This window comes from Marmota monax, unplaced genomic scaffold, assembly GCF_021218885.2.
Source record: "Marmota monax isolate L192 unplaced genomic scaffold, Marmota_monax_Labrador192_F-V1.1 WCK01_AAM20220418_F8-fsc00228, whole genome shotgun sequence".
NCBI classification, from domain to species: domain Eukaryota; kingdom Metazoa; phylum Chordata; class Mammalia; order Rodentia; family Sciuridae; genus Marmota; species Marmota monax.
The window spans coordinates 1,867,467-1,895,372 of record NW_026695240.1 but is presented as its reverse complement, the minus strand read 5'-3'; the positions used below and the strand labels follow the sequence as shown (position 1 = coordinate 1,895,372).

General features: G+C 46.4%; 1 protein-coding gene across 1 annotated transcript; it reads left to right on the top strand.

Moving 5' to 3' along the window:
• Positions 1 to 97: 97 nt before the first annotated feature.
• Positions 98 to 27,365, top strand: Spint2 (serine peptidase inhibitor, Kunitz type 2). Its single transcript, XM_046440133.2, has 7 exons — positions 98 to 591; positions 19,429 to 19,599; positions 22,715 to 22,774; positions 23,979 to 24,032; positions 24,966 to 25,127; positions 25,412 to 25,450; positions 26,788 to 27,365. Exons 1-7 carry the CDS (start codon positions 486 to 488, stop codon positions 26,952 to 26,954), a joined length of 759 nt encoding a protein of 252 aa, XP_046296089.1. The 5' UTR covers positions 98 to 485; the 3' UTR covers positions 26,955 to 27,365.
• The last annotated feature ends 541 nt before the right edge of the window (positions 27,366 to 27,906 follow it).

Genomic DNA, 27,906 nt, shown 5'->3' with positions numbered 1-27,906 from the left:
CTTTCCCTGCGCCAGGGGCGGGCCCAGGTGCGCCAAGGGCGGGGGAGCATCTCCTCAGGTGCCGGCCCTCTGCGCCTGCGCTGTGCTCGCCCCGCCTCGCCAGGTGCGCCCCGCCCGCCTGCCTGGCTGCCTTCTTCCAGCCGCTTCCAGGCTTCCGCCATTGGCTCTAGCGCCCCCCTGGGAGTTTGGCGGTGTGGCGCAGTTCTGAGTTGGGAAGGGTCCCTGAGTACCTACCGCGAGGGGCAAAGGGACGCGTGAAAAGCGGACTGAAGCGGTGCGCTCGAAAACAGTGTCCGGTCACCGAAGGTCTGAGAAAGGACTTTCGGAGCCGTGGGCACCTCGCGGATCCCGGGGGGTGGGGGGCGACCGCACCTGAGCTTGTGGACCTCCAGCGCGCGTGCGCGCCCAGGGTCTTCCCGCACCTGATCGCGAGACCCCAACGGCCTGCGGCTCGAGGCCTCGGCGGCGCATCCCAGGCACCCGTCATGGCGCAGCTGTGTGGGCCGCGGCGGTGCCGGGCGCTCCTCGCCCTGCTGGCATCGCTGCTCCTCTCCGGGGTCGAGGTGGCCGACGGAGGCCGAAGCATCCACGGTGAGGGCCTGATGGGTGTCCGGGGAGGAATGGATAGCGGGAGCCGGAGGCGGGACCCGGGGGGCAGGGACGGGGGTGAAGTGGGTCTGGGCCTGGGAATTGAGGGGGGTAGAAATTGGGGGCTACTTGGAGGTGGTCGGGGCGTGTAGGGCGAGCAGCTGGCCCTAGCGATTGGTCCTTCAGGAGGTCTGGGGGCCCTTGGGAGTGAACGGCGGGCGGAGGAGCAAGGACAGGAAAGTTCCTTCGGAGGAGGGAGGGGACGTTGGGTATTGACCAAGAAGGAGTGGCCTTGGCCCTTCCTGTGGCAGGAAGGGGTTGAGGAGCCGCACCGAGTACTCTTCGTGACAGCGGAAAGTTCCTCGGCCAAAGAAAGCCAAGGGAGGCAAGGCCTCTGAGGGTTGTGGCTTGGATTTGGTGACCTGGTGGCAATTTGTGCTTCGAGGAAGAAGCCCCTATCCTCATCTCTTTGGATATTGGGCAACAGTCTCCAGAAATTTTTCTAGATCAGTTGCAGTAGGTTTGGTGGCCAGAAAGAAAGGGTTCTCAGTGATGGCAGAAGAAAAGAAAGGAAGAGAAGAGGAGCAACTGGTGGAGGGGAGAGACCTTGCCAAGGTGCAGGGACGAAGGTGCCTTCCAGCGAGACAGCATTGGCAAGCAGCCGCTGGGGTTGGCTTCTTCAAGTGTTGTTATAACCTTAACCACTTCAGACAAGTACCAAAGGGTTTTGAAAAGAGCTCTCTGGGAAGAAGAATCCATTGATTCAGCGAACTTAATCCCTGCCATGTGTCAGAAACTGCTGGCAGTGGTGACAACAGTTGATTCCATAGGCCTGGTTCTTGGCGCTCACAGAGCTGGTAGTCCAGCGGGAGAGATGGTGTATGTTTAAATAAAGAGCACTGACCATAAGATTAAATGACTAAGAGGTAAACAAAAAGGGTGAAATACAGGAACATCATCATCTGATGATGATGGGGGCTCCCTTAGCTCCAGTGGTCAGGGGAGGTCTCTCTGAGGAGGGTGGCATCTGAGCTCCGACATGAAGAATGAGGAAGTGGCAGCCACACACAAAGACCTTGAACAGTAGTGTTCAGTTTTCTGGATGAATGAGTACAAAGGCCTTGAGTGTGGAACAAGCTTGTTGTATTCAAGGAAAAGCGGGAACCCCCAGAGCTGGAGCCGAAGCGAGAAAGGGGAAAATGGGAGGTGGGAGAAGTGGGCAGGAACCAGGTGGCCCAGGGCTGTGCAGGCCAGCACATTGGGTGAAAAGAGAAAGGAAGCAGGATGTGTGCCTGCTAGGTCCTCATCCCCTGTGGTAACTTCTGGAAAATGGTTAATTGCCCTATTGTTGAGGCAGGGAGGAAATTAAAAAGTTGTCAGGTGCCAACGGGGAGAAGCACATTCCTAGAGGTCACAGTATGAATCAGAATTTGTCAATTCTGGGCTTTTTCAGATAAAGAAATGTTAAGATTTATCTCCAATTACCTGGCCTGCGACTGCATGTGGTTACAGCTTACTCTGAGCTTGTAGGTATTGTTTAATCCTGGATGTAACCTGGCGTGGCGGTGACATGACAGGCCTGCTTACACGGCAGTCATTGACAAAGCCAGGTCTGACTGCAGAGGACCTCTCTGTTCTTCATGTCTCCCTCTCCCCATCCCACTTTTCCCCTGATGGCTGCAACTGGCTGGACCTACTGACCTTTCAGAAGTTCTAGTGTCTGGCTGGGTGAACTGCTGCCCTCACTTATCTGAAGTGCTGTTTGAAAGCTCAAACAACTTCATCTGAGGCAGGAAGCAGTCCAATTGCTTTGGTTTTCTCACACAGAAAGGCCACCTGCTGAGTGAGGTGTTTCTCCTGGTACATGGAACTGCACAGGTGCTGCCAGGTGAATATGTAGAGAGACGAGAAGAGGGAATGTGTTTATGTTTAAGGGAGTGATTATAATGGTTGGTGATGGAACTTATTCTGGGTAAAGACGCGAGCAGGCTGAGGAACATGAGAATGGTAGGGCCAACAGCTTGTTGCAGTTGAGGTTCTAGGGAGAATGAACTAGAGAGTAGGACACAGTGGGCGGTGACTGTGGTAATGAAAGTGCGGTTCTGAAGAGCCTGGTGTGTTGGAGACAAGGTCTAGGGTGACTGTAAGAGTGAGGAGTTGGGAGGACAAGTTTACTGGAGGAGAGAAAGTCAGGAACTGAGGCCAGAGGATCATCTGTCTGGATATTGCCTGCTAAAAACAGCCTGAGAGGTGGTGAACCCAGATAAAGATTATGGAGCAGGGAGCAGTAGGGACCTGAGTCAGATGATACACAAGGTGGGCAGTGAACAGTCTGCTCTGATAATGTGACAAGAATGTTCAGAGAGGGGGCTAGGGTTGTGGCTCAGGGGTAGAGAGCCTGCCTAGCACATGCTGTTTGATCCTCAGCACCACATGAAATAAAATATAGGTATTGTGTCTGTCTACAACTAAAAATATATTGAAAAAAAATGTTCAGAGAGTCAGATATAGCTCAGTTGGTAGAGTGCTTGCCTCAAATGCACAAAGCCCTGGGTTCAATCCCCAGCGCCACCACCAAAAAAAAAAAGAATGTTCAGAGAATCAATTGAAGAAGCGAGCTTTTGCTAAAGGTAATCCAGAGGGTCCAGGAATTGGGAGATGGAGATAGGACAAAACAGGCTGTGTGAGGATGAGGATTAATTCCGAGTAGGCTGTAGGCTGTGTTTTTTTTGTTGTTGTTGTTGTTTGTTTGTTTTTGGTACTAGAGATTGAACTCAAGAATGCTTTACTACTGAGCTACATCCCAACTCTTTTGATTTTTTTTATTTTGAGACAGAGTCTTAGTTTAAAGGGTCTCATTCAGTTGTTGAGGCTAGTCTTGAAATTGTGATCCTCCTGCCTCAGCCTCCTGAGTCAAACTCTGGGACTTCTTGTCTGTGATCAGTGTATCCTGATCTGAGACTGACCATGTTGGTGAGGCTCTTAAGTGGTGGAGGGCAGTGGGAAGGGTGTGGCAGGTACACACTTGAAGGCCTGGAGGAAGAGTCCTCCTGACTCCAAACCTGCAGACAAGTAGGGAAACTTGGTCTTGTGCTAGATTTTCCAGAATCAGGGACAAATTTGTATTCCAAAGAAAGTGGCCTCTTCTGGGAAGCTTCATATAATCTTTTGGTGACTTTTAAGACATTTGGCTTTTGGCTTTGCCTGAAAAATAGATCTGGTGGAACCTGACCAGAACACAGGCCTGTATTATTCCCACATGGCACTCATGGACTGGAGCCCCGAGCCTCTTGGGAAGGATATATTCTACCCCAGTCTGTAATTATCACATTGATTTACCTGCCTGCTTTTTTTGTGGTACTGGGGATTGAACCCATTTTTAATATTTTTATTTCTCTCAGCCTCCAGAGTAGCTGGGATTACGGGCATGCACCACTGTGCCTAATTTATTTGCCACTTTTTATAACTGTAGGCCTTTGGGATGTATCCCCCACCTTGAGGATATGCTTTATTTAGTAAAAGGAGATAGATAACACCTAACAGCTTTTAGAAATTGTGCAGTACTAGTGCTATAAGGAAGGTGGAAAAAAAAAAAACACTTTTGTCATACAAATAGGCATAATTTTTTTTCCTCTTCTTTCCATGTGATGAATCCTGATAGTTAGGGTTTTTTGTTTTGTTTTTGATGCCAAGGATTGAACCCAGGGATGTTTAAACACTGACCAACATCCCTCGCCTTTTTAGTTTATTTTTTGTTTTATTTTATTTTAAAAATATTTTTTAGTTGTAGATGGACACAATGCTTTATTTTTTTTATTTTATGTGGTTTATTTATTTTATGTGGTTCCGATGGATCAAACCCAGGGCCTCACACATACTAGGCAAGTGTTCTACCACTGAGCTATAATCCCAGCCCTCGCCCTTTTTATTTTTTTGAGATAGAGTTTCACTGAGTTGCTTAGGGCCTCTCTAAGTTGCTGAGGCTGGCTTTAAACTTGTGATCCTCCTGCCTCACCCTCCCGAATTGAGATTACAAGTGTGTGCCACCATTCTGAGCTTAAATCCTGATATTTAAAGGCCCTGAAGTACATACTTTTGATCAGTACAATATTTCAGAGTTTAACCTTGGAAATTGCTTTAGGAGCTATCCTTTAAGTGTACTTCCCGCTGCCAGTAACTTTCTGTCTGGCCTTGGGCATCAGCTTGTGTTAATGGTTACTTGACTTAGGGTACTTTGTGGGTTGCTCTTGGGAATTTCCACTGAAGCATGGCAAGTCAACATTCACTCCACGACCTCCACTGGCTTCCAAGCCGATCTTCAGTTTCCATTAACCTCTTGGGTTAATTACAGCTTTCCCAGCCTTTCAACACAAGGTGGACTTTCCAGAAAATCTCCAGGGACCACTCCTTTCCCTTCCTCCTTATTCCCACAGGTAGTTGTGACAGGTGGTCAAACTTAAGATGACATGTAAGAGCTAAAGTGTGCGTAGAGTTAGTAGCTGATCAACATCTTATGTAACATTTGTCCTTTATGGAAGAGGTGCTTGACCTGCTCAAAGGCAAACCATGTTGAAATGCTTATTCACTGATATAGCCAACAATTTTTTCCTCAGTACTGGGATTTGAACCTCAAGAAAATTTTACTTCTGAGCTACATCCCATCTATTTTTTTTTTTTTTTTTTTTGAGACAGAGTTTCACTAGGTTTCCCAGGTGGGCCTTAAACTTTCTGCCTCAGCCTTTACCTACCAGCTGGGATTACAGGTGTGTGCCACAATGCCTGGGTAGTCAGCAAATATTTATTGAGCACCCACCAAGTGCCAAGGCACTGTTTTAGGTTCTTGAAATAGAACACTAAACAAAACACACACGCCTGGCTGTTTCGCCATAATGAGAGGAAGATAGTGAAGTCAGGTGAGCGTGTGTGTGTGTGTGTGTGTGTGTGTGTGTGTGTGTGTGGTGGTGGTGGTGAGTGCCGTGAGGTGAGTACCGTAGGGTTGCTATGCTTCTAGGGTTGCTATGCTTCGTGCTGACAGCCGGGCTTTGGGAGCTCACGGGTTACAGTCCCTACAGGATGACGAGGGCCTTGACTTTATTTATTTATTTATTTATTTATTTTTTAGTTTTCTGCAGACACAACATCCTTGTTTGTATGTGGTGCTGAGGATCGAACCCGGGCCGCACGCATGCCAGGCGAGCGCGCTACCGCTTGAGCCACATCCCCAGCCCCTCACAAGCTGTTTCTGACAAGATTTTTTTGGAAAACTTCTTGTGAGAGAATGAAATGCCAGAATGTTGGATGCTGAGGCCCAGGAACTTAAAAGTTTAATTACTTTGAAGTTTATTTGAAATCCATTTCTCATTGAAAGCCATTTTACCTTTTTTCCTTTTTTTTTTTGTAGTACAGGGGTTAACCTAGTGGCACCCTACCACAGAGCTCCTTTCCCGGTTCTTTTTATTTTAAGGCAGTTGCTGAGGCTGATCTCAAACTTGTGATCCTTTGGCCTCAGCCTCCTAGGTCACTGGGATTTCAGATGTCTGCCACTATGCCTGGCTCACAGTAACTCTAAACCGGGTCTGGGTCCATGGCTTCAGAAAAATAAATGGCGTAAATTAAAATAATAAAATTTCATGGGTTGATTAGAAAAAAAGTATCTAAAGAAGCTCCTTACAGGAGTGATGGTGAAAAATAAAAGGTTGAAAATCATTGTTCAAGTTTCATTAGCCTTCACTAATTTCAAAACTGGTTCTTGCTTCACAAAAGGTTAAGAACCTGGGGTTGTGGCTCAGTGGTAGGTAGAGTGCTTGCCCTAGCATGTTTGAGGCCCTGGGTTTGATTCTCAGCATCACAAATAAATAAATAAACAAACATTAACAGCGTTAAAAAAAAAAGAAGAAGGCAGCTCTGGGTTTGATTCTCAGCATCAGCATATAAACAAACAAACAAACAAACATTGACAGCTTAAAAAAAAAAAAAAAGAAGAACCCCTGAATGAATTCATAGCATGGGAAGGACTTGGAAACAACTTGTTTCCTTCCAAGTACTCTGATGGGCTACTCAGTTCTTGCTGTGGACTTTGGTAAGGGTAGAATTTATAGTCCTTTTTCAGTGATAAATGTGAAGTGATGGTAGGAGTAGTGGTTTGCTTTGTGTTGATAGTTTATGAAATGTAAAATTTCATACCTAAACATGTCAAAATTTTTTTTTTCAAAGAGAGAGAGAGATAGAGGTAGAGAGAGAGAGAATTTTTTAATATTTATTTTTTAGTATTTGGCGGACACAACATCTTTGTTTGTATGTGGTGCTGAGGATCGAACCCGGGCCGCACGCATGCCAGGCGAGCGCGCTACCGCTTGAGCCACATCCCAGCCCCAACATGTCAAAATTTTATATCTAAAACACCAAGATTTTATAACCCTTATAATTTAACTTAGATTTGTCATTGTAAATGTTCTTACCTCATAAATAGAGGTTGTTTTAGAGTTTCTGAATTATTTGTCCTAATAATGACAATTTGCAGACACCCAAGCCTAGAGGTGATAGGTAGGTAGTATAGCTTTCTGTACTGAAAACTGAAGCGCTCAAATATGTACAATCTATTCACCTAACCAAAATGGGTGGCTTCATAGAGCACTGTAAACTAAGTCTGATTATAAAAAAGTTTTGGAATTTTGCCTGGTAGAATTAAAACAGCCTTTTGGGAGGCTGAGTTTGGAAGATCATTTGAGCCCAGGAGTTTGAGACCAGTGTGGGCAACGCAGCAAAATCCCATCTTAAAAGCAAAAGCCAGAAACAGCCCGAGTACCTCCTTGGTGTTCTGTACTCTTCATTCACACAAACCTTGTGTTTCTCATTCTTTAGGGAAAAGGCACTCAATGTTCAGATGGGTAGAGCATAATTGTTTTTACTCCCACTGTGCCACTGAGCTGCATCCCCAGCCCTCCCCCACCTCCTGATGGTGTTTTGGTGCAGGGATTAAACCCAGACAGGCTTTGCCACTGAGTTGCATCCCCAGGCCTTTTTGTTATTTTGAGACAGGTTTCACTAAATTGCTCACTCTGCCCTGGAAATTGGGATCCTCAAACTTCAACCTTCTGAGTCACTGGATTACGTGTATGTGACACCACTCTGGGCTGTTTGTCCCTTCTTATTCTGATCCCTGGAGGCTCTGCAGATGGTTGTGCAGCAAGAAAATCAGGGGATGGGTGATGCATGGTTTGATGTCCTCAGTCACCATGTTTGGTTGCACTTTTTAGTGAAATGTTTTGTTCTTCATCGTCATTCCCTCCATTCCTAAATTAAAGTCCAGTGTTCATAAAATACAGCATCTACTATTTATTAAAAGCTATTGCCTGGCTGGGGTTGTGGCTCAGCGGTAGAGCGCTCACCTAGCAGGGGCAAGGCCCTGGGTTCGATCCCCAACACCACATAAAAATAAATAAAGATATTGTGTCCAATTACAACAGATAAATATATATATATATATATAGCTCAGTGGTAGAGCACTTGCCTAGCATGTATAAGGAGGCCTTGGGTTCATTCTCTAGTATTGGAAAAAAAATATTTTGCCAAATATTATTTTAAGCACTTATAATGGATTAAAAGCTCCTTTAATCTTCAGAACACTTAGGATGTTGGTAATTTGTGTTAGAGAAAAACTTCCCATTTGCATGGTTTTTAAAAAATGAATCTGCAAGCTTGCAGTATGGGGCCTGTGGAAGAGAGCCAGCTATCTCCTCACTTTGTTATTTACAAGTGAATTCAAGTTACAGATTCTGTGTGCTAATTACCCCAGACTGCCCAAGATTGATCTGGGGATGTAGCCCAGTTGTAAAGCACTTGCCTGGCATAAATGAGGCCCTGGGTTCAATCCCCTGCACTGCAGAGATGGAGGATGGGGAAATAGCCCAAGATTGATAGGGCATTCCACAGTAGAGAGGGAAGGAAGGAGATCACAAAAGGCAATTTTTGTTGTTTCTTTTTTTCTTTTTTGCATTAGTGGGGTATTCTACCATTGGGCTACTTCTCCAGCACACACACACCCAGTTATTTTTTAATTATTTTTTTTTTTTGAGACAGACTCTTACTGAATTACCCACACTAGCCTCAAACTACTTCCTTTTTTTTTTTTTTTTTTAATACCAGGGTTTGAACCCAGGGACATTTTACCCACTGAGTCAGATTCCCCAGATACCTAGATCTTTTTGTTTTGAGGCAGAGTCTTGCTAAGTTGCTTAGGGCTTCAACAAGGTCCTGAGAGGTTGGCCTTGAACTTTTGATCTGCCTGCCTCAGCCTCCCAACCTGCTAGGATTACTGGTTTGTGCCACCACACCCAACTCTAGCCTCAAAATTTCTATCTTCCTGAGCAGCTGGGGTTACAGATGTGCACCACTATGCCCAGCCAAAGGGTAGTATTTGCTAACAAACGTGCCAAGAAATACTTTGGTGCTAACTAGGTTCAAATACATGTAAATCACGTAAGGAAGGCCTTCACCTCAATTTAGGCCCATTTATAATGTCTTAGTTGTCTAACATTCCCAGCCTTCACCCTAATCCAGAGGGACATGGTGGTTCCATAATCAGAGCTTTGCTTTAGCTTCAAAGCCTCTAAAATCTGCTTGCTTGCTTTATATTTTGAGATGGGTCTCACTATGTTCATCAGGCTAGCCTCGAATTTTTGATCTCCTGCTTCAACCTCCTGAGTAGCTGGGATTACAGGTTTGCGCCATCACATTTGGCATATTTTCCTATTTTTAACAGTTCCAAGTATTTCCTTTTGTGGATGTCTTATTTAGCCAAACAAGATGTCATGGTGGTAAATTTTCAGCTGTTTTAAATCTGTGAACACCCAAGCCCTTTGTGTATGTGAGAATACTTGTCCTTGACTTTTTTTTTTACTTTAATTTTTTTTATTGGTTGTTCAAAACATTACAAAGCTCTTGACATATCATATTTCATACATTTGATTCAAGTGGGTTATGAACTCCCATTTTTACCCTGTATACAGATTGCAGAATCACATCGGTTACACATCCACGTTTTTACATATTGCCATACTAGTGACTGTTATATTCTGCTATCTTTCCTATCCTCTACTATCCCCCCTCCCCTCCCCTCCCATCTTCTCTCTCTACCCCATCTACTGTAATTCATTTCTCTCCCTTGATTTTTTTTTCCCTTTCCCCTCACATCCTCTTATATGTAATTTTGTATAACAATGAGGGTCTCCTTCCATTTCCATGCAATTTCCCTTCTCTCTCCCTTTCCCTCCCACCTCTCATCCCTGTTTAATGTTAATCTTTTTCTCATGCTCTTCCTCCCTGCTCTGTTTTTAGTTGCTCTCCTTATATCAAAGAAGACATTTGGCATTTGTTTTTTAGGGATTGGCTAGCTTCACTTAGCATAATCTGCTCTAATGCCATCCATTTCCCTGCAAATTCCATGATTTTGTCATTTTTTAGTGCTGAGTAATACTCCATTGTGTATAAATGCCACATTTTTTTAATCCTTGTCCTTGACTTTTTTTTCCCTTTTTTAATTTTTTTTTTAGTTGTAGATGGACATGATACCTTTATTTTGTTTATGTATCCATTTTTATGTGGTGCTGAGGATCGAACGTAGTGCTCCACACGTGTGAGGCAAGTGCTCTACCGCTGAGCCACAACCCAAGCCCCATTTTTTTTTCCTTTTGATACTGAGAAGGCCTGTTATCTGTCTTTTCTGTATAAAATACGATTTCCAAATATGTGATGATTATTGTAGCAAATAACCTCCTTTTGGTGGCTTTTCTGAAGAGTAGTGTTTAGCAGTGAATAGGTGTGCTGCAGCATTTTTGGCATAGGAGGAACCTGAGGAATGTGTGGTCTAAGGAATATGAACTCCAGGAATCTGGGCTATAGGTTTGGTCCCACAGAAGAGACTTAGAGAGTCCATCTGAGCAGTGTTCTTATAAACCTTCTCTCAAGAAGGACTTAGCAAACTGCAGCTTGTAATGCCCTCTAATGTGGCCTGTGAGTGAGAGGTCTGATTATTACTTATTTTTAATGGTTGAGAAAAATCCAAAGAAGAACATTTTGTGGCATTTGAAAATTTTATAAAATTGGTTTTTAGTGTCCATAAATAAGTTTTATTGGAACATTGCCATGGACATTCATTTACATATTGTTTATGGTGCTTTTTATGTCATAATGAGCACAGCTGCAACAGAGACCCTGTGACCCACAGAGCTACAATAAAGGCACAGTTTTCAGCATATGAATTTCATTTCCCAACTCCATTAAATTACCTCTGACCCCTAACAGCAGGGCTCAAATTTCAGTTACCACAGTGACGATTTGGGTAAAGTAGAATTGCCAGCTGCTGGCCTGTAAATTATACCCGTGTTAGTGAGAAGTAGCCTCATAGAGCCTGGCCACTGCATGTCATCCCTTGTTTCATATGTTCACAGCAGAGCGTGTAGTTGCGTGTTTTGTCTCCTTGTCCCTATGATAAAACCCAAGAGTGCAGCAAAGAGAAGAAGTGGTAACTTCTGAAGGTGAAATTCCAGCCAAGCATAAATGAAGCGACAGAAGACCTGCCAGTTGTGGGAATGTTGACACTGCTGCCATTTCAGAGGCTGTGGCTATGTGGCCAGAGGAGTTTAGTGACTACTTCACAGAAACCAGGAAGGTTACTTGTGGGTGATGTTCCAAAGCAAGTCATGCCAGTAAACACGTACAGGGAAGCAACTCTTAGGAACACAGAAAGAGCAAAGGATAAAATGCTGGAAGCCAGTGCAGATCTAGAAAAGACTACAGTGTTGCTGGCTCCATGTCATTTGAGAATCATACTGCAAACATTGTTCATTGGGGGAGAAGAAATTAAACACTTTTTAATTCTCATAATTCAGCATACTGTGTACTAAATACTCATTTCACACTTGTAACAAAGTTTAATAATGTTTTGACAACCCCCCACATACCTTTTTCAGTTTTTATTCTGAGTCAGGGTATAGCTAAATTAGGCAAGCTGGCCTTGAACTTTGTAGTTCTCCTGTGTAGGTAGGATTATAGACAAGCCCCGCTACACCCAGCTTTGAAGGCCATGGAACAGCCTCCATTGATTGAAAGATTGCTTTGCTTGACCCCAGCACTACAGGTTACTGCCTGTATTTACTGTTTGGCCCTGACCCATGCTCGGAGGAAACAGATATTGCTGGGTGAGATGGGGCACACCTGTAATCCCAGCTGTTTAGAGGCTGAGGCAGGAGGATCCAAAGTTCAAAGCCAGCCTAGGGTATTTATTTATTTATTTTTAGTGTGTGTGTGTGTTGGGGGGGGGTTGAACATAGGGTGCTTAACCACTGAGCCATGTGTCCCCAGCCCCTTTTATTTTTAATTTTGAGACAGGATCTCACTAAATTGCTTTGGGCCTTACTGAATTGCTGAGGCTGGCTTTGAATTTGAGATCCTCCTGCCTCAGCCTCCAGAGTCACTAGGATTATAGGCGCATGCGCCACCATGCCTGTCCAGCCTGGGCAATTTAGTGAGATGCTGTCTTAAAATAAGAAAAGATAAAAAGGGCTGGGGCCAGGCATGGTGGCGCACGCCTGTGATCCCAGGAGTTTGGGAGGCTGAGACAGGACGATTTGAGTTCCAAACCAGCCTTAGCAATGGTAAGGTGCTAAGTGACTCAGTAAGACCTTGTCTCCAAATAATTTACAAAATAGGACTGAGGATGTGGCTCAGTGGTTGAGTGTACCTGAATTTAATCCCTAGCACCCCCCCAAAAAAGGGGGGCTGGGAATGTACCTCAGTGGTAAAGTGCCCCTTGTTTCAATCCCAGGTACCTCAAAAAATAACAATGAAAACAAAACAGCCAGGTATAGTGACATACATTTGTAACTCCAGCAGTTTGGTAGTCTGAGGCAGGAGAATTGAAACTTCCAGGCCATCCTGGGTAATTTAATGAGACCCCGTCTCTAAATAAATAGGTCTGGGGATGTAGTTCAGTAGTAGCACCCCTAGATTCAGTCTCCAGTACTGCAAACAAACAAAAACCAGATGGGCAGAGTGGAAATAGCCGAAGGACCTCTTCATGATGGACTTCAGGCTAGTGAGATGATCCAGAGCTGGGTGTGGTGGTGCACGCCTGTAATCCCAGGAAATGTCATGTATGTCAGACGAGAAGACCTTGTGCTTCAGTTTTTAGCACCCATGGGAGTAAAAAGTGTATTAAAGACTAGAACCCTAGGAAAGTTATCTTTGCTTGTTTTTAAAAACTTCGGGGTTAGGGTAACTCAGTGATAGAGCACTTACCTAGCATGCTGAGTTACTGGGTTCAATCCCCAGCAATCCCTTCACCACACATCAAAAATAAAATAACATACTCTGAATGGATAACATGAGTAAAAGATAACAACAAGTTCAAGTTGATCATTAATTTGGGACAGAGAAAGAACAGGCAGGATTGAAGTGAGAAATATATGGTTTCATCTCTGTTCATGTTTTAGTGCTTTCAAAAGTAGAATTTGTACTTTGCAACCAAGTAGGCACAACTCCAGCTGTGCTTTTTTATTTTTGGGGGACAGGATCTCCTTAAGTTTCTGAGGCCTTGAACTTGTGAACCTCTTGAGTAGCTGGGATAAACAGGCTGCATCACTAGACCTGGCTCCAACTTGCCTTTTTGAAGAATGATTAGGTACTATCTTCTCAAGCTTGCAAAATAAAATTGGATTGGTAGTGCCCCGGAGCCAAAAATTCCAGTAATATCCTTGTTAGAAGGTGACAGCAGATCATTCAAGCTGGCTGTGTTGAGTGAATTTATCTGAGCCTGGATGCATTGGTTAATGCTCTAGTGACTGCAGAACCAGAGAAACTTGTTTTCCATGGTATCATTTAGCAATTGAGAAGACCAGTCTGTTTCCCAATTTGATAATAGCCAATGTTCAAAATGCCTGCCAGGATTTTAAGTTAGGGTCATATTTTAGATAATATGTTTTTTTTTTTTTTTTGGTGCTGGGGATCAAACCCAGGGCCTTGTACATGCAAGGCAGGCACTCCACCAATTGAGCTATATCTCCAACCTAGATAATATGTGATTTTTAACTATGCTTTTGTAAAAGAATGCTACTGTTTTCTAAAGATGAATTCCATTTTTATTTCACATATTATGAAGTGAGTACTTCCAAATTTGGTTCCCGAAGCTTTTTCCTATTCTTCCTGTTTTTTTTTTTTTTTTTAATTTGCAGTATTGGAAATTGAACTCAGGGGTGTTCACTACTGAGCTACATCTCCACTACTTTTTAAATTAAGACAGGATCTTGCTAAGTTATCTAGGCTTGCCTCAAACTTGTCATCCTTCTGCTTCAGCCTCCTGAGTTGCTGAAATTACAGGCATGCACCATGCCTTGCCCTTGCCTATGTTTTGAAGACATGTACTTAATTTTGCATTTGTGAGTATAGAAATAGGACTTGACATATCATTCATGATTGCTTCTCAGTAGTATTCTAAGACCAATTATTTATTTTTTATTGTTAGATTTTTTTTTTTTTTCTTTCTAGCAGGTATTAAACCCAGGGCACTTTACCACTGAGCTATTTTTTATTTTGAAGACAGTGTTTCACTGAGTTTTAAAAAGTAAGGTTCGGAGGCTGGGATTGTGGCTCAAGTGTTAGAGCGCTTGCCTAGCACTGGCAGGACCCGGGTTCGATCCTCAGCACCACATATAAATAAAGGCATTGTGTTGTGTCCATCTACACCTAAGAAAACAGCTGAGTGATAGAGTGCTTGCCTGGCATTCCTGAGTAACTGAGTTCAATCCCCAGTATTTTTATTTTTTTATTATTTTTTTAAATTTTGAGACAGTGTCTCACTAAGTTACTGAGGGCCTTGCTAAGTTGCTGAGGCTGGCTTTGAACTTGTGATTCTCATGCCTCATTAAGGTACTGGGATGATAGGTGTGTGCCACTGCCCTTGGCTGTTGTCATTTCTTTTCTTTTTTTTTTAAATATTTATTTATTTTTAGTTGTAGTTGGACACAATACCTTTACTTTATCCATTTTTATGTGGTGCTGAGGATCGAACCCAGGGCCCCCCACGTGCCAGCCGAATGCTCTACTGCTGAGCCACAACCCTAGCCCCTGTTGCATTTCTTTTTTTTTTTTTTTTTTTTAATTTAATTTTATTTTTTTTAGTTTTTGGCGGACACAACATCTTTGTTTGTATGTGGTGCTGAGGATTGAACCCGGGCCGCACGCATGCCAGGCGAGCGTGCTACCGCTTGAGCCACATCCCCAGCCCCTGTTGACATTTCTTAATAGAAGAACTCATTAAGGAATAGCTTCCTGAAATTATGTCCAACCAAACCCCCCACCCCACCCCCAGCCTCGTCCAGTGCTTTTGGTATGTTGCTGTCTGTGACCCTGTCATTTAAGTGTGACTGAAACCAGGCCCCAAAGAGACCTCTGAAGAAGGGAATTGGCCTTGGTGAGCCCTCAGACTGTGATAACAGCCCTGAGGAATTCTTTGGCTTTTAGGCAGCTCAGTTCTGTGTTTCTGCTGCCTTTGAAGGGACGGTCCCTACCTTAGCACTCAAGTGCTCTGAGCAGATGAGTGGAAATTTAGACCCCAGCTCTATTTATTTTTTGCCTTACTTTATCCACCCCCAAGGCTCAGAGTCCTTATTTAAAAAGTAGGGGTGTTGCTTTGTGGTTCGTTTTCTTTTTTTCTTTTATTTCTTTTTTTTTTGAGGGGGGGGTACCAGGGATTGAACCCTGGGGCATTTAACTACTGAGCCCCTTTTTTAAAATTTTATTTAGAGATAGAGTCTCACTGAGCTGCTTAGGACCTCGCTAAGTTGCTGAAGCTGACTTTGAACTCATGATCCTTGGCCATGGTTCACTTTTTTTTTTTTCTCATTAGTTATAGATGGACACGATGCCTTTATTCTATTTGTTTATTTTTTATGTGGTGCAGAGAATCAAACCCAGTGCCTCACACATGCTAGGCAAGTGCTCTACCACTGAACCACTCACTACCCCAGCCCCCATGGTTTACTTTTATTGTGACCATTAGAAATAGGCACATAACATGAGTGGCATAATGTTAGGTGGAGGCAAATAATTGGGTGTCAAAAAGTAAGTAATGCTCTTCATTTCAGTTCTTTTCCTTTTTCCTCCAGTATTGGAGATCGAACCTGGGGGCATTCTACCACTGAGCTACATCCTTGACCCTTTTTGCATTTGATTTTGAAGACAACCTTACTAAGTTGCTGAGGCACACCTCAAACTTTTGATTCCCCCCCCCCCCCCGCCAGCCTTCTGAGTTCCTGGGATGATGGGTGCATCTGTATGCCTGCTCATTTTTTAATCTGAATTTGCCACGGTACTTTAATTTAAAAAAAAATTTAAGAAAGATGACAAATCATAGAAATCATCATAAATACCAAAATATTTCTGGCTTTTATAAAAGCTTTTTGGAGAGCAATGAAAGAAAAAGTTCATTGGTGTTATTTGTGGTGAAGTGAAGACTGTATGTTTTATGACGGAACACTGCCTCCTTTTAAGCAAATACACAGACTAAAACAAAATTGCTTTCCATGACCTCATTTCTCTCAAGCCTACAGAATAAAGGTTTATGCCACGCAAGTTTAAAAGCAATTTAGTAGCCAGGCGTAGGGGTGCTCTCCTATGGCCCTAGCTATTTGGGAGGCTGAGGCAGGAGGGGCAGGGGTTGTGGCTCAGTGGTAGAGTGCTTGCCTAGCATGTGTGCACTGGGTTCGATCCTCAGCACCACATAACAAATAAACAAGTAAATAAATACATTGTGTCCATCTACAACTAAAAAATATATTAAAAAATAAAAAGAGACTCCTCATTTTGAGACACTTCCTTTCATACTCACAGAAAGGAGTCTTTCCCTAAATGGGAGCTTGAAGCCAGCACCTCACAAATGCTGGGCAGGCACTCTACCAGTAAGCTACAGCCCCAGCCCTCTTGAGTTTTCTCTTAATACAGATGTTTCTGTCTTCCTCTGGGACATCAGGGAAGTCCTTTCTTCTCTCCTCCTCGCCCAAGCAAACCTGAAAACAAGGCTGCTTTTTGGATCTGGGAAGTTGGTGTGCAGCACTTTAGAACAGATTGAGCAGGTGCTAGCGCATCCAAAGAACGTTTTGCAGTCCCGCGGGGTGCTGGGTAGCCCTGAGGTAAGAGGTGTCTCTGAGGCAGACCCTGATGCTGGGGGAGCCTCTGTTCCATTGCTGGATCCCCTTGGTGAGAACAGCACTAGAATTATTCAGCTAACGTCATTATTCCGACTGCAGGTGGCTCCCAGTGACCTGCTGCATGTCAGCCTGGTTTCCCAGGTGGTGTGCTGGCAAACACAAACATCTGGTGTGCTCCACTGTGGGTTTTCTTCTTGGACGTGTTACTTAGTGTCTAGGTTTCCTGTATCACCCCTGTGCCTTGTTAGCTCTGTCAGCATGCCCGTGGCCCGTGGTACACCTGCAGATCTGAACCTATAACATGAGGGCTACATTCTGGGCAGCGCAATTCACTCATCCTTAGGTAGATCTTTTTTGTCACCCCCTCCCCTTTTTTTTTTTATTTTTGTAATTGTTCATTGACACAGTGCCTCACATGTGCAAGGCAAGCGCTCCACCACTGAGCCACAGCACCAGCCCCTGTTTTTCCTCTTTATATACTCTAGGCTTTTGTTTCCCAGCACCTAGCATGTAGCCGTCACCCTTGCTTATTTAAAGCCACCAATTCTACCATTATGCCATGGTCTTGTGGTGTCTGGTGGTTCCCTCCTGGTTGCCTTGAGCTTTATCGGCCCCTCCCTCTGGACTTTGGTCTTTGCTTAGAGATTTAATTCATGTTCTATGGGATTCATCCATTTAAGGCAAACAATTCCTCCCTCAAGTTTTTTTTATTACCAGTAACTGCTTAGAAAGTGTGACTGACATAAAGCAGAGTGATTGCTCAGTGTGGCAGGGCCTTTGGTAGGCTGTGGCTGCTGCTGGCCGCTCCCTGCATAGGTGATGTTTTCAGTTTGGGACTGTAGCAGAATCCGGTGTTGCCTCTGGGGTTTGACGGGTGTGAGTTGGGCTGCTTCCCCTGGGCCTTGTTAATCCTCTGTTGAGTGACCTTTGGGCACATCGTCAAAAATACCTGCTGCAGGTAGAAACCAGATGGTTCTGGTTCTGGTTGACTGGGTCCTGTTATGTTGCCCATGCTGGCCTCAAAATCTTTGGCTTCTGCCTCCCAAACAGCTGAGGCTACAGAGGCACGCCACTGCACCGGGTCCCCTGTTTTTGTTTTTAATTTACATACCATAAAGTCACTCATTTAAGTATACATTCCAAAGATTTTTACATTTTACAGATTCATGCAGCTATCACCACAGTCCAATTTTAGAATATTTCCATCATCCCCCAAAGATCCCTGTGTCCATTTGCAGTCACTGCCCAGTCCACCCCCAGCACCAGAGAATCACTAGTCCACTTCCTGTCCCAGTCAATTTGCCTTTTCTGGACATACTGTGTGATTTCATTCCATGAAACGTCCAGATAAGGAGCGTTTTGACAGATTTAATGGATGGTTGCTTTTAGACGATAACTTCCTGCTTGGGAACATGCCTTTTCTGCAAATTAGTTACCTGGGACTTCCTGGCTTGTGTGGGAGCTCCTGGGGAAGGGAGTGTGCTTTTTGCACAGTAGCAGCCTTCTTCACGGAGAGATTGGTATTTCGAGAAACATCTGGTTTCATGCCTATCAGGGAGTATTTTAGAGACACAGCAGTCCTGTATGCTTTCAGAGGTTAAATAAGCCAGTTGGTGAAATAAGCCAGGCAAACGTGGAAACAACTAGAGAGAGGTAAAATGACCCACCTTGGCCTGGTTAGGTGGCACAGCATCCACAAGGGTCCTGGAGTCTGTGTTTGCCACCCTGGATGCTTGCATGGAGACCTGGTTATCAAGCACCCTTGTGCGGACCCTATGCAGATCAGCATTAGTGGGGACTAGAGTGCAGGGAGGTGTGGAATCCAATGATCAAGTTATTTTTGGTGGTTTCCTTTCCTGGGAGTCATCCAGAGAAAGGTGATTCTTCTAGGCTAGTTTTTTTCTCCCTTTCTGAGAGGCCAACCTCTAGCCTTTTATATGCAAATAATCTGGTTGGAGTTTTATAACATTGTTTTTTATTTCCCTTTGATTAGAGCAGGGCCAGATTTTGGGACTCCTTGAAACCCGGGTCTATCTCCTTGTGCTCAAATGGAAACAATGGTGGTGTGGCCTACATTGCCAATGAGAGAACTAGAGTTAGGAAGGTTGTTTCTAAGGCTTTTGTAATTTGAGTGGCCTGTCTGGTTTGGGAGAGGACAGAAAAAGTTAGGGAAGGTGCCCCTGGGGGTGCTGTACTCACCAGCAGCACATCTCCTTCCTAGCCTCACTTCGCCAGCTCTGATCTCTCAGGGCTAAGCTTCCCTTGGCCTGGTTAGGTGGCACAGCATCCACAAGGGTCCTGGAATCTGTGTTTGCCTTTGCAGGTCATTTTTCTATATTGGTTGTGTATGTCTTGATAAGGGGGGCCAGGGGCAGAAGCAGTACACAGCTGAACCACAGCCGGGTGGGTAGATGGCTCCTTCTGGATGACATGGTTCTTCCTGTACAAGGAAGGACTCGCCAAGCAGGCCTGAAGGCAGCTCAGGCTTTAGAAACAGCTCACAGAAGGACTGGCTGGATCTTAAGGCTCTGGTGCTCTTGGAGATAGGAAGATCGTGGGCCTCCTCCTACAGGAATGTGCATGTCCTTTGAAGCCATATTGCCCTGTCACAGCAGCTGGGTTCTGCTTTGTGTTTCAGACTTTTGCCGAGTTGCGAAGGTGGTGGGGCGATGCCGGGCCTCCATCCCCAGATGGTGGTACAATGTCACTGAAGGGTCTTGCCAGCCATTCGTGTATGGTGGCTGTGAAGGTAATGACAACAATTACCAGAGCAAGGAGGAGTGTCTTGAGAAATGTGCTGGTGTTACAGGTGAGACCTTGGTAGTATGGGAAATTTTACTGTTTAAAAATAGTTTATTGGATGTGGACACTCTCTGCTGTATGCTGCTGCTTCACTGCAGAACCTTCCAGAGATTTAAAAAGCTGAACAAACTAGCTCAGTGCGCTGCAGCCTCACAGTTGTTCACAGGTCTCACCTCTTCTTCCTGAAAGGGAGAACAGACCTCTTCTGATTGAAGGTGCCCGCCTGCACAGTCCTAGAGGATGGAACTTTCAACTTGCTCACAGGCTGCCCTCCGTTCCCTGGGCCTTTGGGTTATTTTTAACTCTTGGACAAATGACACAAAAGTTCATACAGCCAAATTATGAGTTAACACTGGAATGTGGGTCATGGGATCAAGATAATGTTGATCCTGACAGCCTAACAGTTAAATAAAAACCTAACATACTGCCAGCAGGCCCTGGCCACCCCCAGCCTGGGAGGACTCCTTGAGAGCTAATGGCAGGGAGGTGTTGGCATCCTGGGACCTGATCCTTCCCAGGTGTTCCAGAGCCCGCAGATGGGGCTTTCCAGACACTCTTTTTTTGGGGGGTGGGGGGTACTAGGCATGGAATTTGGCACTCAACCACTGAGCCACACCCCCAGCCCCGTTTTGTATTGTATTTAGAGACAGGGTTTCACTGAGTTCCTTAGCGCCTTGCTTTTGCTGACACTGGCTTTGAAGTCGTGATCTTCCTGTCTCAACCTCCCAAGCTGCTGGGTTTACAGACATGGGCCACCGTGACTGGCCAGTCTTTTTTTTTTTTTTTTTTTGTGGATACAATATCTTTATTTTATTTTTATGTGGTGCTGAGGATCAAACCCAGTGCCTCATGCATGCTAGGTAAGTGTTCTACCTCTGAGCCACAGCCCCAGCCCTGGCCAGACAGTCTTATAAGTACTATCTTAATGTTAGTATATGACTTCATGCAGGTTTTTTTTTTTTTTTTTTAGTTGTGTGTGGAAGGAGGATTGAACTCGGGCACTCGACCACTGAGCCACATCCCCAGACCTATTTTGTATTTTATTTAGTGACAGGGTCTCACTGAGCTGCTTAGGACCTCACTGTTGCTGAGGCTGGCTTTGAACTCTTGATCCTCCTGCCTCAGCCTCCCAAGCCTCTGGGATTACAGGTGTGTGCCACCAAGCCAGGCTCATGCAGGTGACTTGGCTTTGAGGCTGGGACTCTTCAGTGTGGACCCTGTGTTGTCTTCTCAGCACCTACTGTCAGCCCCTGAGCCTGTCCTGCCTGTCCTTGTCTGGTGCTCACAGCTTTCTGTTTGTCACCCACTGGCTATAATCCCTCTTTGCTTTGAGCTATGCATTCAGAGATCAGATAAGCTTAAAGAGAGGACAAAAGTGGCCTTGGCTGTGACCTCAGGTCTAAAGCAGTGCAGGAGCACACAACCCAGCAGTGCACCCCTTGGGGGGCAGTTTGCCTTTCTCTCAGCAATAGTCTGGAGAGCTGAGGAGGCAGAGTGTGAGCTGAGATCAGACAGGTCAGTCCCTCATCTCTGGGGGTAACTGGAACTTCCCAAGATGGCAACTGAGGGAAATGTCATTTATTTTTCCATCATCAGCAATGATGCCATGTGGGGAAATTTACCGCTGTGCTCTCCCCATCTTCTCAGGAGGAGGATTGAGGTGTTGGGGACACACAGGGGACCAATGGATGTAAGAAGAAACGTTGCTACTTGGGGCAAGGGTTGTGTTTTGCTGGGAGAAGGCAGGTTTGCTGACTTCTTGGAGCTGGGCCAGGGCCTGGCACCAGCTGCAGGGACCTAGAAAGTTCATGTGTGGCACCAGCTGTGACTCTCGGGTTCTCTCACAGCAGCCTGAGAAGAGCTGGAAACTGCCAGAGCCACAGTCCTGGGAGTTCTTGCCAGCGTGTCCGCTCTCCTAGGTAGGCAAGCTCTGGGGAGCCAGATAAGAATGTTTATTAATTTATAATGAGAACTAGAACGCCTAGGGGACAACACTCATGTCCCTCTGCCCACGCTTGAGTCCACGCAGACAAGCCTCTCAGCCAGATTGCTGGGAGGTTGCTTGGTGGGGAGAGAGGCAGAACAGGGGAGCTGTTTTGTGAGGTAATTGTCCAGCGGCATCCGGATAGGTAGGCCAGCCCTGATCCTCTCCAAGGTCACTCCCAGACCAGCCAGCCTCTTCACCCACCCCCTTAACTTGTGTGGGGGGTGGTGGGAATAAAAGGTACTTCACATAAAACTGGCCATTTGAACCTTATTTTCTTTTTTAGGCAGTATTAGGGTTTGAACCAAGGGCCTTGCACAGTTAAGCGTATACCACTGAGCCATGTCCTCACCCTTTTCTTTATTTTTTCTTGAGACAGGGTCTTGCCAACTTGCCTCTGTTGGCCTTGAACTTGTGATCCTTCAGCCTTAGTCTTTTTTAAAATATTTTTTAACTGTAGGTAGACAAAATATATTTATTTTTATGTGGTGCTGAGGATCAAACCTAGTGCCTCACACATGCTAGGCAAGTGCTCCTCTGCTGAGCCCCAGCTCCAGCCCAGCCTTAGCCTTTTGAGTAGCTGGAATTACAGGAGTGTGCCACACACCTAGCACTGTTTAAGTTTACACCGTTGTAGGCCTCTTAACCTTTTAATTTTTTTTTTTTTTTTTTTTTTTTTTTTGAAACAAGGTCTCCCTAAGTTGCCCAGGCTGGCCTCTCTGTCCGGCCTCTCTGCTTTTTAAAGTCACTCAGCATGTCTTTGCTTTGACTTCCTTAAAGTTGAATTCTCAGAGCCAGCCTGGGTTCTTCATGTCAAAATCAATCATGCGACTGAACACACCATCCACAGAAGAAATGAGCTAGGCACACGCCTATAACCCTAGCACCTCCAGAGGCTGAGGCAGGAGGATCGGGAGTTCAAAGTCAGCCTCAGCAACTTCGCGATACCTTGTCTCAAAAGATAAAAAGAGCTGGTGATGTGATTCAGTGGTCAAGAGCCCTTGATTCCATCCCCAGAACCAAAAAAGAAGAGATAGGAGCACCTGAGGGCACCAGGACCACCCACACCTGCTGGCCTTTCTTCCCACACAGTGGGGAGGTGCACTGTCTTCTGCATTGTTTATTTGTTCCCTTGCAGAAAATTCCATTTATGATCTGGACTCCAGTAGGAATGGAGGAGCTTCTTCTGTCCCAAGTGGTAAGTTCTTAAAAGGAAGGGAATGAGGGCCACCTGGATGGCAATTGAGAAAGGACATTGTAATTTCGGAGTTGTAGAGGGCTTCCACCTCCTGGTCCTGTTGGCTCAGAATCGGTAAATATGGCTCTGCCAGGGCAGCCGGCTTTGGGCTGCGACATTCTGCCACTGGGGAGCTATCCTGTCCTGCGCACAGGAGGGTTAAGGGTTCTGTGGTGCTTCCTGGCTGCCCAGAGGAGGCTCAGGTCCCTGCCTGTGGGCCTCGCCCCGCTATGCTGTCTCCCCCCCCACCCCAGCTTTCTCGCCTGTTCTCCCTCCTCTGCTTCCTGTTATGTTGCTGTCTCCCGGGCTCCATCCTTTGCCGCCCGCCCGCCTCTTGGCCTGCTGCAGTCCTGATCTCGAGCTTGGCGTTAGCTTGCTTTGTAGTGCTCACAGCAGCCGCCCCACTCCTCCTTTATACTTAAGGACTCTGCAGCAGGAGCCTGGGTGAGTGGTACCTGCACTAGCAAAGGCACCTCAGGGGCCAATCCCCAGGCAGTGGGCTGGGGGCGGGGCAGAGAGACCTGCCATGCAGGGAGGGAGGACTGTGCCCCGTCCGTTCAAGGAAGAAATCCCGGGGTGCCCACCACTAATTGTAGTCTGGACCTTGCCTCTGACTCACACAAGTGCCACACTTGTGCCACATGAGAATGTTTTAGTTAGGTGGCTGTGAGAGGTCGCCTGGCTTGCAGCATGCCAGGGTTAGCTAGAGTCGCTTTCCGGTTGTGCTAGGCCAGGAGTCCTGTACCTGTTCCGGCACTTCTCTGCCTGGATGCACTGTTCACTCCCTTGGCTGGCCTCTCAAGCTCATCCAGAACCTGGTCCCGCCATAACAGGATGGAAACCTGGTAACTTAGGTTTCCATCCTGTTTCAGAAAAATTTCCCCAGGAGAATGAAATTTCTAGTTGCATCAGAAAGTAGGAACAACACTGTCCTGATGGCACCGGAAATGGTGTCTGGGTCAGTTTCCATAGTGATCTCTAGGTGGTGGGATTGTTCATTGACACTGTCCTGTGCTTTGACTAGGAGGTGCTGTAGTCCACACCCTTCCTTAAAGGTGACACTTATGTCTCTGCTCTCTTAGTGGGCCCTTATAGACTTAGTCCCCACTAGGACATGTGTCTTGTGTCCATCCCAGCTTCCCTGACAAAGATGTTTGTGTTTCAGTTCCCAGAAGGCAGGATTCTGATGACCTCTCTGATGATGTTTTCAACTATGAAGGTATAACTTTCTAAAGAAAAATTATGCATGATTTCTTGCTAAGGGGCAATTAAATCATCTACTGAGGGAGGGCCAGGGATGGGGTCCAGTGGTAGAGAACTTGCCTAGCCTGCATGAGGCCCTGGGTTCCACCCCTAGCACTGCAAAAAAAAAAGAAAGAAAGAAAAGTAAAAGAATTGCAACTGGGCGCAGTGACACACACCTGGAATCTCAGGCTTGGGAGGCTGAGGCAAGAGGATTGCGAGTTCAGAGCCAGCCTAAACAACAGCGAGTGCTTAGCAACTCAGTGAGTCCCTGTCTCTAAAAATACAAAACAGGGCTGGGGGTGTGGCTCAGTGGTTGAGTCCCCCTGAGTTCAATCTCCAGTACCAAAAAAAAAAAAGAAAGAAAGTAGAACAGAGCTTTTTGGCCTTTCTGGGTAGTGGCATTGTGGACTAGGATGGGAGGTGACAGTCCTCAGCAAGTGCTCCACGCTAGCATTGAAAGGATGTGCCAGGGGAGAAGATTTACTGGAAAGGGAGTGGAGTGGAGTTGTAGAATTTACCTTCTGCTCTGCCTCCCACCTGCTGTGGGACTGTGGGTGAGTTGCTGCAGCTCCACCTCACAGTTCCTGGGTATGCAGAGAGGGTCCAGGACAGATATGGTGGAATCTGAGTCAGTATTCGGAAGGTGCTGGGAACAGTCCCTGGCACCTTTCCCGTAGTGTCATCTGTACGGGAACCCAGTCTTGGCTGTGAAGAAGCTATGTGAGGATGTAGGGCAGAGCGGCAGCTGGGAGAGTGGCCCTGTCAGTAACTCACCCAGGTCCTTTACTCTGAGAGAGCTCTCCACCGGAATTTCTCCACCTGGTCTGCTGAGGCACCTTCTAGCTCTTCCCCTTCTCTGGGGTCCTGCTGACTGGTGCTGCTGTGACGCTCCTGCTCTTGCCTACAGAATACTGCGCTGCCAAGGCCGTCACAGGGCCCTGCCGGGCAGCCTTCCTACGCTGGTACTATGATGCTGAGAAGAACTCCTGTGACAACTTCATCTACGGGGGGTGCCGGGGCAATAAGAACAGCTATCTCTCCAAGGAGGCCTGCATGCAGCGCTGCTTTGGTGCGTCCACCTGACCCAAGTCCAAGACAGAGTTAGGTGGTTGGCCCTCCCCAAGGACTCGAGTCCCTTTTTCCTTCCCTCAGAAGAGAGCTGTGGGAAGGCTGTTCTTTGGATCCCACCAGATGGCAAGGCCTCAGCCCCACAGTTAGAAGTCCCTCAGAAAAAGCTCCCTGCGAGGACCCCAAGGCTGAGAGGAGCCTGAGGGGCAGCCTGGGTTGGTGGCCACTCCATGAGCTGGGAAGGGCTGTGAGCTGACCTCTCAAGAGTTGTGTGTTCTCTTCCAGGAAAGGAGATGTACCCTGTTCTGCCCCTTGCGACCAAAGGTTAGTGACCTCTTGCTGTCCTCCAGCTGCCTACAGCCTTCCTTCCTCCGCTGAGCTCCGTCTGCTCAGCTGCGGTTTCTTTAGGCTCGTGTTGTCTTGCCCACGTTATCTTTTCACTCTAAACATCTTTTTGGTGGAAAGCTCTTGTCTTTACATGAGATTGGAACATGTGGTGGCCATTCGCCCCAGCACACTTTGTACACAGATAGGCTGGTGTGAGTCAATAATTCCAGAGGCCATCCCTGCCCAGGCAGCCGGGGGGGGGGTAGGACAAGTCTCCACCACGAGGCCTGGGGGCTCTGCCACCTGAGGCTGACCTGAGGGTTGAAGAGAGCTCTACTGTTGTAGGGTATAAACAGTTGGTCAGGGTTTCCAGAGAGGAGAGCCGCATGAGCGACAGGCCAGTTCCACTGTCCCCCAGCAGTCTGGCCTTTCGTGGAGGCTCAGCATCCTCTCACTTTTGTTTCTGAGCCCGAGTTGTGAATCTTGGCGCAGATGACTTGCCACACTGGTTTGGCCTCGTTCTTGACCTGTTTACCAGCCAAGGAGCCAAGACCTGGCCTGCAAGTCTGCCTGGTTCTAGAAACTGGAACCTGGTTTCCCGGGTGTGGGGGTGGGAAGCTGCCCAGGCCTTAAGAGTTGGTCGGGGGGTTGAGGTGGACGGGAATGCTCCAAAGCCAGAGTCTGAAGTTCTTTAGCCAGTGGAGGAGGGGAAGTCAAGAGGCCACACAGGAAGTCACACACCTTAGACAGAGCCCTGCCCAGAAAGAAAGCATCCTCACTAAGCAGTGGGACGAACAATCGATCCATTGTTACATCTACCCAGCAATTAGGAGCACCTGGGTCCCTTCCAGCGCCTGCTCCAGATGTACCCTTAGCTCCACCCTGGCGTCACTCCACCAGCAGACCTTTTGGGCACCTGCAGGGTCACATTTTTCTCTGCTGGCCAGGAGTATGTGTGGACTTGGAACCTTTGGGGTTTTATGTTACACACTACAGGTAAGAGTTTTGCACCCCTGGTGTGCATCTGTTGCCTGAGGATCCCATACAGTTTGCCCCAACTGGTGGCTGGGGATTGGGAGTAGAAGTGGTGTTTTTCAAAAAGGAGGAGCACAAAGAGCCACCGTGTGCACATGGCACGGCACCTCCTCTTTTCAGGGGCTCTCCTTGGTTGACCTCCCTGCAGGCTGTCTCCCTAGTTCCAATTCTGCAAGCCCTTCTGGGTCGTGAGAAGTTCTGTTCCTTGTCCTGCTCACTCAAGGCTGTCATGTGTCCCTGGGGAGCCGCCTGCTTCCTCTCTGCCTCCTTGCCTCACTGGTCTCCTATCTTGTCCCCAGCGGTGGTCCTGGCAGGTCTGTTTGTGATGGTCCTGATCCTCCTCCTGGGAGCCTCTGTGGTCTGCCTGATCCGGATAGCACGCAAGAAGCAGGAGCGTGCTCTCCGCACTGTCTGGAGCTCGTCAGATGACAAGGAGCAGCTGGTGAAGAACACATATGTTCTGTGAAGGCCTTGTCGCCAGGAGAACGGGGGAAAGGAGGGGAGAATGTGTGCTTTTTTTAAAACTAGAGTGATTGATTATATCTGTGAGATCATTAGGGCTTTGGTCTGTCTGTTGCTTGGACGCTGAAGTGCTGCTTCTCCACCCCACCGCACCCCACGGTGGTGACTTCTTTCTGTGCCCCAGGTGTAGTTTTCTATGCTCATGTTGAACTCCACTGCCTCTTTGCCCACCACGAAAGCAATGTTTTAATAGTTTCCTTGGTTTGTTTGATTCATGGTTGTTGTTGTTGTTGTTGTTGTTTTTAAGTAGAAACAAAAGGGTGTTTTTTTGTTTTTTTTAAGAAATTAGGATTCTGAAAGGAAGAAAACAAAACATGTAAGTTTAATAAAAAAGGGTCTTCCCTTTTAAAGTGAATTTGAGCATGTGCTTTATATCTTAATTGATCTACAAATTTATACTCCACCAAAATTATATTAAGACTCGATGTGGGATATCCCATTCCAGATACTGACCCTTTAAGTATCATCTTTCAGATCTTTTTGATCTGAAAAGATGTGAAATAAATTTTACATTACTAAGTGCCTGTGAAGTTTCATCAGACAACCTTCAGCCTTACCATCTGTGGACAATTCTGATACTGACGCCAGGCACATCAGTGCACCCCTGTAATCCCAGTGGCTCTGGAGTCCAAGGCGGGAGGATCATGAAGTCAAGGCCAGCCTTGGCAACATAACAAGACCCTGTCTCAAATGAAAAAAAAGTTCCAACCCCAACTACCAATTGATTGCTGTGACCCACCAATGGCTGTGACCCATCCTTTGAAACACTGCCTTGGAGGGCACCCGAGGATGAGAATAGTGAGCCTCCTGTCCAGGGAGGACCTGCCTGAGAGTGCAATGGTTTCACCAGAGTTACTTGGTGTCTGAGTTTGTCTCCTCAGTTCTGCAGTCTCTCC

Bases quoted from the DNA above. Each gene is read 5' to 3' on its own strand.
- Spint2 (XM_046440133.2), top strand. From the start codon at position 486: ATGGCGCAGCTGTGTGGGCCGCGGCGGTGCCGGGCGCTCCTCGCCCTG. The intron at 22,775-23,978 runs GTAAGTTCTTAA...TTTGTGTTTCAG, and splicing joins AGCTTCTTCTGTCCCAAGTG to TTCCCAGAAGGCAGGATTCT. The intron at 25,451-26,787 runs GTTAGTGACCTC...TCTTGTCCCCAG, and splicing joins TCTGCCCCTTGCGACCAAAG to CGGTGGTCCTGGCAGGTCTG.